Source organism: Doryrhamphus excisus, linkage group LG6 (assembly GCF_037039965.1).
Source record: "Doryrhamphus excisus strain RoL-2023G ecotype Guam linkage group LG6, RoL_Dexc_Guam_v1.1, whole genome shotgun sequence".
In the NCBI taxonomy this organism is placed as follows: Eukaryota; Metazoa; Chordata; class Actinopteri; order Syngnathiformes; family Syngnathidae; genus Doryrhamphus; species Doryrhamphus excisus.
The window spans coordinates 1,723,755-1,733,990 of NC_136362.1; the positions used below are offsets into that span (position 1 = coordinate 1,723,755).

At 34.3% G+C, this 10,236-nt stretch overlaps 1 protein-coding gene across 1 annotated transcript; it reads left to right on the top strand.

Annotated features, from left to right (window-relative positions):
- Positions 1 to 568: 568 nt before the first annotated feature.
- On the top strand, positions 569 to 8,641 carry herpud1 (homocysteine-inducible, endoplasmic reticulum stress-inducible, ubiquitin-like domain member 1). Its single transcript, XM_078791100.1, has 8 exons — positions 569 to 948; positions 1,916 to 1,993; positions 2,079 to 2,156; positions 3,417 to 3,553; positions 3,681 to 3,800; positions 6,014 to 6,370; positions 7,928 to 8,018; positions 8,088 to 8,641. The coding sequence occupies exons 1-8, from the start codon at positions 796 to 798 to the stop codon at positions 8,235 to 8,237; spliced, it is 1,164 nt and encodes a 387-aa protein (XP_078647226.1). The 5' UTR covers positions 569 to 795; the 3' UTR covers positions 8,238 to 8,641.
- Positions 8,642 to 10,236: the final 1,595 nt, after the last annotated feature.

Consider the following 10,236-nt stretch of genomic DNA (forward strand, 5'->3'; position numbering starts at 1 on the left):
TTTTATTTTTTTAATTTATTTTAATTTTAATTTTAATTTTAATTTTAATTTTAATTTTAATTTTAATTTTAATTTTAATTTTAATTTTAATTTTAATTTTAATTTTAATTTTAATTTTAATTTTATTTTTAAATTTTTATTTTTTAATTTATTTGTTTAATTTTTTATTTTTTATATATTTTTTATCATTATTTTTATTTTTATATTTATTTTTCAACTGAAAATACATTCCCACATGATGCAACATGACTACACTGACACTTAACAGTAACACACAGTTGTTAGTTATCAGACAGAGCTCTCACTCTCTCAATTACCACACTTGTTTTCCCTGAATTGTCTTGTTTTTCCCAACATTTTCCATTATGCTTTGTAAACACAGTTGGGAATACTTCAAACTATTCCTGCATCGGTGATATTTGTCATATCCTGACAAAGGCCTTCCATTTGTATGTGTTAGAATATCGATAGGTGGCAGACAAAGTGAGTAACAGTAACATTTAACGACCTTTTTTTTTATTTTTGAAATGCGCATGCTCACAACGTGCTCGACACGAGGCATTCCACGTCAGAGCTCGAGCAGACCATGAACCAATCAAAAGCGGACACAGTGTTTGGCAACAATACAGTGGACGTAAGCGCAGTTGTCGAGATAACTATTTAGTCTAGGGGTGTTGTTTCTTTTTCTAGTTTGGCCGGACTGTTACTTCATTACAGTTTTGCTTCTGCTAAGTAGGAGGACGTACACTTTGTAGCAAGTTCCATCGCAAACCAAGCGCGAGAAGAAGTGTAAGAATGGCGGGGGTGGGCTCTCAAGGAAAGAAAATGACTCTTGTCATAAAAACACCCAGCCAGGCTGTGGACGACCAAACCGTCGAGGGCGTCCATTTGGACTGGACGGTAAAGGACCTCAAGACACATTTGGCGGCCGTTTATCCAACACAACCGGTACGTTCTGTATGCTAACTATAGCGGAAGTAGCTAAAGTCATGTATTGGAATGGTTGCGGAACAGCTGTGTTGTTTTTCTCCATTTCTGTATGAAAATGAGACAAAATGTAACTTGGGGGCAATGTTTAATGTTTTAAGTCTTTTTCATGAAACAAATTGAAACGAAACAGGCTTGTATTTTTGTTTTATTTTTACTTTGGTACCAAACACGGAAAAGAACTCGTTTAAGACGATCTACGCATGCGCCGCATTGTATTTTGATACGTAATCACGGAGACCAGTTTAAGGCGATCTACGCATGCGCCGCATTGTATTTTGATACGCAATCACGGAAAAGAACCCGCTTAAGACGATCTGCGCATGCGCCGCAATGTATTTTGGTACGTAATCACGAAAAAGAACGTTTAATTCGATCTGCGCATGCGCCGCATTGTATTTTGATACTAATCACGGAAAAGAACCCGGTTAAGACAATCTGCGCTTGCGCCACAGTTTATTTTCCACAAGAAACGTTGACAGGCACTTTGCATAAACAATAAGAACGTTCTTGTAATTCTGCTAATACTGTTTTGTACAATTGAAGTTTGTAATAAAATATTTAAAAAAATATATATATATATATATATTAAAAAAAACAATAAGAAACACAGCCACCCATAATACATTGTGTCTCATCAATACTAGTGTAAAGTATACACACAAGTATATTTGTGAACAAACAGCATTTAGGATTTTATGTGAATTTATGAGTTCTGGAATTTTGTAGTAGCATGTTTCTTATTTTTAAATTATATTTATTTGTATATATTTTTACACAAAAAAAATCCAAATTTTTCCTACTCAGATTATAGCATTTTGGGTGATTTTTATTTTGTCCAGTGTGTGAGTACACTATTTTTGAAGGATACTGTATTCCAGATACCAGTATTCAGCCTCAATGTTGTATCGTTTGGCCTCTGCCTTAGACCGAGCGTGACCAGAAGCTTATCTACGCCGGTAAGCTTCTACCGGACCATCTTCACATGAGAGATCTCTTCAGACAGGTTTGGACACATTTCATCGCACTACTTGTAGGACTCATGGCACATCATGTCAGGCTCCTCTCTCTCTCTCTCTTTGCTTTCTCAGCCTGACTCCATCCCGACATTGCATCTGGTCTTTGCCATCAGGATGCAGCGACAGTCACCTCTGGGGGAAAGCTCACAGGTGAGGAGCGGTTATAACCTGTATCAAGCAGTGATGTCTGTTGACATCGGTTTATGTCCCAAAGTCAACTCGACGCATGCGGTGGAACTATAAATGCAAACTATAAGTAACTATAATAACTCCTATTACGCAGTATAGTAGACATAATAAGACAAAATAAAACACAAGACATAGAAACCTTCTTCCTGACCTTCTAAATACATGTTTTAACATTATTAGAGCCCTTCAGGCATTAAATAACACCCCTTATAGTCAGTTACATTCCTATTATCCGATATAGTAGACATAAGAGAAGTGAAGGGATAGAAAATGTCTTTACAACCTTCTAAATACACGTTTTAACATTATCAGAGCCTTCTAGACATGAAATAACACCCCTATAGTCACCTTTACACTTCTATTACCCAATATAGTGGACATAATAAGACATATAAGACAGTTACCACCTTCTAGATACACTTTTTAACATGATTAGAGCCCTCTAGACATGAAATAACACCCCTATAGTCACCTTTACACTTCTATTACCCAATATAGTCGACATCATAAGATATATAAGACATTTACCACCTTCTAAATACAATTTTAACATGATTAGAGCCCTCTAGACATGAAATAACACCCCTACAGTCACATTTACACTCCTATTACCCAATATAGTAGACATATAAGACATTTATCGCTTTCTAAATAGACTTTTTAAAATGATAAGAGCCCTCTAGACATGAAATAACACCCCTATAGTCAAGTTTACACTCCTATTATCAATATAGTAAACATAACAAGACATATAAGACATTTATCACTTTCTAAATAGACTTAACATGATTAGAGCCCTCTAGACATGAAATAACACCCCTATAGTCACCTTTACACTCCTATTATCCAATATAGTAAACATAATAAGAGAAAATAAGATATAACTTGTTTATGACCTTCTAAATAGACTTTAACTTAATTAGAGACCTGTAGACATGAAATAACACCCCTATAGTCACCTTTACACTCCTATTATCCAATATAGTAGACATAATAAGACATATAGGACATTTATCACTTTCTAAATAGACTTTAACATAATTAGAGACCTCTAGACATGAAATAACACCCCTATAGTCACATTTACACTCCTATTATCCAATATAGTAAACATAGTAAGACATTTATCACTTTCTAAGTACACTTTTTAACATGATTAGAGCCCCCTAGACATGAAATAACACCCCTATAGTCTCCTTTACTGGGCGAATCTTTTTCTAGCAGGTTAAAGATGGAGAGCAGCCTGAAGGGCCCACGCCATCCTCGGCATCAGACAGTCCCATCGGAGCAGCAGAGCCAAGGCAGAGGAATGTCCCAGCGTCCCGCCAAGCTGCCCCCGTATCGCCCGGCATGCCAGTGTAAGACAAAACAGGAAGTACTTAGTCCTTGTTTGGTGTGACGCGTGTCCATGGCATGGATGCCTGTACAATGTGTATGTAGTACAGGTCATGTGACAATAACATGACTTTCATATGTCCCCTGCAGGCCCCCCACACCACAGGTGACCCCGCCCACATTCCCAGCGTACTCCCTGTACAGCCCCCAACAACTCCTATGGCTCCAGCACGTCTACACCCAACAGTATCAACAGTACTACATGCAATGGTATCTTCCTCCTTGCTAACGGCTCGCTCTTGCTGTGCTAACCACGTCTTTTATTATTTATTATTCATAGAAACATCACTCTTATTTACACGTTTGCTGGGGGGGGGGGGATTTATTCTTAAATAATCTTGGTACAGTTATCTTCTTGCACATCATTCCTATAATATCATGACTTTATTCCCATTATAATATGACATTATTCCCATAATATTAAGACTTTATTCCCATAATAATATGACATTACCATAATATTAAGACTTTATTCCCATTATAATATTACATTATTCCCATAATATTAAGACTTTATTCCCATAATAATATGACATTATTACCATAATATTAAGACTTTATTCCCATTATAATATTACATTATTCCCATAATAATATGGCATTATTCCCATAATATTAAGACTTTATTCCCATTATAATATGACATTATTACCATAATATTAAGACTTTATTCCCATAGTATTATGACATTATTCCCATAATATTAAGGCTTTATTCCCATAGTATTATGACATTATTCTCATTGTATTATGACATTATTCCCATAATTTTATGATATAAAATTATGACTTTATTCCCATAACATGACATTATTCCCATAATATTAAGACTTTATTCCCATAGTATTATGACATTATTCCCATAATATTAAGACTTAATTCCCATAATAATATTACATTATTCCCATAATATTAAGACTTTATTCCCATTATAATATGACATTATTACCATAATATTAAGACTTTATTCCCATAATAATATTACATTATTCCCATAATATTAAGACTTTATTCCCATAATAATATGACATTATTCCCATAATATTAAGACTTTATTCCCATAATAATATGACATTATTACCATAATATTAAGACTTTATTCCCATAATAATATGACATTATTCCCATAATATTAAGACTTTATTCCCATAATAATATGACATTATTCCCATAATATTAAGACTTTATTGCCATTATAATATTACATTATTCCCATAATATGACATTATTCCCATAATATTAAGACTTTATTCCCATTATAATATGACATTATTACCATAATATTAAGACTTTATTCCCATAATAATGACATTATTACCATAATATTAAGACTTTATTCCCATAATAATATGACATTATTCCCATAATATTAAGACTTAATTCCCATAATAATATTACATTATTCCCATAATATTAAGACTTTATTCCCATAGTATTATGACATTATTCCCATAATATTAAGGCTTTATTCCCATAGTATTATGACATTATTCCCATAGTATTATGACATTATTCTCATTGTATTATGACATTATTCCCATAATTTTATGACTTTATTCCCATAATATTGTGACTTTATTCCCATAATATTGTGACTTTATTCCCATAATATTGTGACTTTATTCCCATATTATGACTTTATTCCCATAACGATATAACTTTATTCCCATAATATTGTGACTTTATTCTCATAATATTGTGACTTAGTTCCATAATATTATGACATTATTCCCATAATTTTATGACTTAATTCACATAAAATTATGTCATTATTCACATAAGTTATGACTTTATTCCCATAATGATATGACTTTATTCCCATAATATGAAGACTTTATTCCCATAATTTTGTCTTTATTCACATAAAATTATGACTTTATTCACAGAAATTGTGACTTTATTCCCATAATGATATTACTTTATTCCATAATATGACTGTATTGTCATATTTTATTCTCATAAAATAATGACTTTATGGCCATAAAAATATATTATTTCCATAAAATTATGGCTTTATTCCCATAAAATTATGACTTTATTCCCTTAATATTATGACTTTATTCCAATAATATAACTTTAATGGCATTTTAATTTATCCCCATATTAATTTATTCCCATATTAATTTATTCCCATAATGATATGACTTTATTCCCATAATATTATGACTTTTATGAAATTGTAGGTTCAGTCCCATAATAACATGATTTTATTCCCATTATATTATGACTTTATTCCCATAATATGATGACTTTATTCCCAAGTTAATTTCCCAGAAATTATAACTTTATTTTGTTTTGTTTGTTTCTCATCCATTAAAAAATAATAAAAATAGTACAATAGAAAATATAATAATAATAATAATAATAATAATAATAATAATGTCACGGCCATGCTTGTAATCAAATGTTGTCGTCCACCAACAGCCACGCAGCTTGGGCGGCAGCGGCCCCCTCCCCCTCCCCAGCACACCACCCCGTCCCGGCCCACCAGGTACCCGTGCCAGCGCCCATCGCCGACCAGAACCCCATCAACAACCTCCGAGCGGCCAACCCCGATCCGGCACAGGACGGCGCCTTGGTGGACGCGGGGATAGCCAATCAGAACATGAGGATGAACGCCCAGGGTGGGCCTGTAATGGAGGACCAAGAAGACCTGGACCGGGACTGGCTGGACTGGTTGTACTCCGCCTCCAGACTTGGTGTATTGCTCATGATCGTATACTTCAACTCCGACCTCAGTCGCTTCCTGCTGGTGATGGGCGCCCTCCTCCTCATCTACCTGTGAGTATACAACACACACCTTAGCATATAGCATATAGCACAATCATCCTGTCAGTGTCACTATAGGGGTGTTAGGTCCTTTCTGGAGGACTCTAATCATACTTAAATCTGTATTGAAAGGTTACTAAACAGGTCTTCTATGTCTTACATTCTCTTATGAGGTCTACTATACTAGATAATAGGAGTGTACAGGTGGCTATAGGGGTGCTATTTCATGTCTACAAGGCTCTAATCATGTTAAGAAGTGTATTTAGAAGGTGGTATATGTCTTATTATGGTTACTATATTTGGTAATAGGAGTGTAAAGGGGACTATAGGGGTGTTATTTCATGTCTAGAGGGCTCTAATCATGTTAAGAAGTTTATTTAGAAGGTGGTAAATGTCTTATTATGTTTACTATATTGGGTAATATGAGTGTAAAGGTGACTATAGGGGTGTTATTTCATGTCTAGAAGGCTCTAATCATGCTACAAAAATGTGTATTTAGAAGGTGGTAAATGTCTTATGTTTTATTATGTCTACTACATTGGGTAATAGGAGTGTACAGGTGACTATAGGGGTGTTATTTTGTGTTTAGAAGGCTCTAATCATGTTAAAAAAGTGTATTTAGAAAGTTGTAAATGTCTTATGTCTATTATATTGGAAAATAGAAGTGTAAAGGTGACTATAGGGGTGTTATTTCATGTCTAGAGGGCTCTAATCATGTTAGAAATTGTATTTAGAAGGTGGTAAATGTCTTATGATGTCTACTATATTGGTAATAGGAGTGTAAAGGTAACTATAGGGGTGTTATTTCATGTCTAAAGGGCTCTAATAGGGTTATAAGGTTAGAAAGCCTACTTGAGAGGTTTGTAAGCAACATATTTGTCTTATTATGTCTACTTTGTTGGGTAATAGGAGTGTAAAGGTGACTATAGGGGTGTTATTTCATGTCTAGAGGGTTCTAATCATGTTAAGAAGTCTATTTAGAAGGTGGTAAATGTCTTATATGTCTTATTATGTTTACTATATTCGGTAATAAAGTGTAAAGGTGACTATAGGGGTGTTATATCATGTCTAAGGGGCTCTAATCCTGTTACAAAAAGTGTATTTAGAAAGTGGTAAATGTCTTATATGTCTTATTATGTTTACTATATTGAGTAGTAGAAGTATAAAGGTGATATAGGGGTGTTATTTCATGTCTAGAGGGCTCTAATCATGTTAAAACTGTATTTAGAAGGTGGTTAATGTCTTATATGTCTACTATATTGGGTAATAGGAGTGTACAGGTGACTATAGGGGTGTTATTGTGTCAAGAAGGCTCTAATCATGTTAAAAAAGTGTATTTAGAAGGCGGTAAATATCTTTTATGTCTTATTAAGTCTACTATATTGGGTAATAGGAGTGTAAAGGTGACTATAGGGGTGTTATTTTATGTGTAGAAGGCTCTAATAATGTTTTAAAAAGTGTATTTAAAAGGTGGTAAATGTCTTATATGTCTTATTATGTCTACGGCTCATTGATGAACATGCATGATTGACAGATGGATCCCATGTTGACTTAGTGTTTGTTTCCCAGTCACACCACAGGCTGGCTGACCGTCAGGAGGCCAGAGCAGGTCCAAGGAGCCAACCAAGACCAGGAGAATAACAACACAATCCCAGACCCTGTAAGTCAGACTTTAATTAGTGACAGGAAGTCTTAGGTGTGACCTAACGAGTGTCGGGTGTCCCCTCAGGCTGCCGACGTGGCGGAAAGACCCACGGAACCGATGGCCGCCGTTCTGGTGCCTCAGCTAAGGGCGCCCGTAATGTGGACCGTGTGGGTCTTCTTCAAAACCTTCTTCTCTTCGCTAGTACCCGAGGCTCCTCGGGGCGTGGCCAACTGATCACCAATGTGGTCACATGATGATATCATGATATCAGGGGATACGTTTCACATTGAAAAGGATTGATTGTGGTATCGATGCGCCACTGAGGGGGGAAAGGATCTTATCTTTGACCTTTCGCCTACGCTACAAAGTCGCTTGACCTTCCATGATGTCGGCGTCCCCCCCCCCCCCCCCCCCCAACACTGGGAGGATTAATATTTACACCATGTGTGCATGTTTGCCCAGCTGCTGGAAAAAGAACGCCATCATGATACCACCGAGGTCACACGCCATTATGACATTGGCCAAAATGGCGCTTTTGTATACACAGACAAACTGTGCTTTTATTTTGAAGGACTGCCACGGAAGTGTGTTCTGTGATTTACTTCCATGTGTAAAACATTCCTTCCATTAAAGATGTAAAACACAACCTGGTGTATTGTAGTATATTATACTAGTACTCATCCACGCAAGCTAACACTGCTAGCTTCCACTCTTAACGTCTCGGTCATTCTCCGCTGTCAATCAAAGTTGTCATACTTTTCGGCATGACGGTTCGATTCTTCCAGCATCGAAAAACATACTATGAACACCACCGTAATTATTATGACCAGTACAACATAAGGTAGCTAGCAGCACTTAAATATAAACAGGTACTATGGCGCCATCCAGTGGTTGTCATTAGAACAGCAGTTAATTTAATTGAAAAACATCTTATTTTTATACTTTATAAAAACATATCGGTCATTTGCCTCTTCTATTCTCCGCTGTCAATCAAAGTTGTCATACTGTTCGGCATGAAGGTTCGATTCTTGTATGAACACCACCATAATTATTATGACTGGTACAACACAATATAAGCAGGTACAATGGCGCCATCCAGTGGTCGTCATTAGAACAGCAGTTAATTCAATTGAAAAACATTATTTTTATACTTTATAAAATCATCTCGAGGGCCGGATTAAACACATTTGCCCGCAAGCCGTATGTTTGACACCCACCCAGATGATACTAGCATGGCATTTTTTTTATTCCAAAGACATTATTCACATAAATTGTGATTTTATTCCCATAATATTATGACTTTATTCACATAAAATTATGACATTATTCACATAAATTATGATTTTATTCCCACATTATGACTTTATTGATATGACTTTATTCTCATAATAATATGACATTATTCCCATAATATTAAGACTTTATTCACATAATTTTATGTCTTTAGTCACATAAAAGTATGACTTGATTTGAATAATGTCATAATTTTATGTGAATTAAGTCATCAAATTATGGGAATACTGTCCTAATATTATGGAACTAAGTCACAATATTATGAGAATGAAGTCATAATATGGGAATAAAGTCAATTTTATGTGAATAAAGTCATAAAATTATGGGAATAATGTCATAATTCGATGAGAATAATGTCATAATACTATGGGAATAAAGCCTTAATATTATGGGAATAATGTTATTATTATGGGAATAAAGTCTTAATACTATGGGAATAAAGTCATAATTTTATGGGAATAAAGTCATAAAATTATGTGAATAAAGTCATAAAATTATGGGAATAATGTCATAATACAATGAGAATAATGTCACATTCTCGTCTATATTCAAGTCTTAATATTATGGGAATAATGTAATATTATTATAGGAATAAAGTCTTAATATGGGAATAATGTAATATTATTATGGGAATAAAGTCTTAATATTATGGGAATAATGTAATATTATGGGAATAATGTAATATTATTATGGGAATAAAGTCTTAATATTATGGGAATAATGTAATATTATTATGGGAATAAAGTCTTAATATTATGGGAATAATGTAATATTATTATGGGAATAAAGTCTTAATATTATGGGAATAATGTAATATTATTATGGGAATAAAGTCTTAATATTATGGGAATAATGTAATATTATTATGGGAATAAAGTCTTAATATTATGGGAATAATGTAATATTATTATGGGAATAAAGTCTTAATATTATGGGAATA

Bases quoted from the DNA above. Each gene is read 5' to 3' on its own strand.
- herpud1 (XM_078791100.1), top strand. From the start codon at position 796: ATGGCGGGGGTGGGCTCTCAAGGAAAGAAAATGACTCTTGTCATAAAA. The intron at 949-1,915 runs GTACGTTCTGTA...CCTCTGCCTTAG, and splicing joins CCGTTTATCCAACACAACCG to ACCGAGCGTGACCAGAAGCT. The intron at 2,157-3,416 runs GTGAGGAGCGGT...ATCTTTTTCTAG, and splicing joins CTCTGGGGGAAAGCTCACAG to CAGGTTAAAGATGGAGAGCA.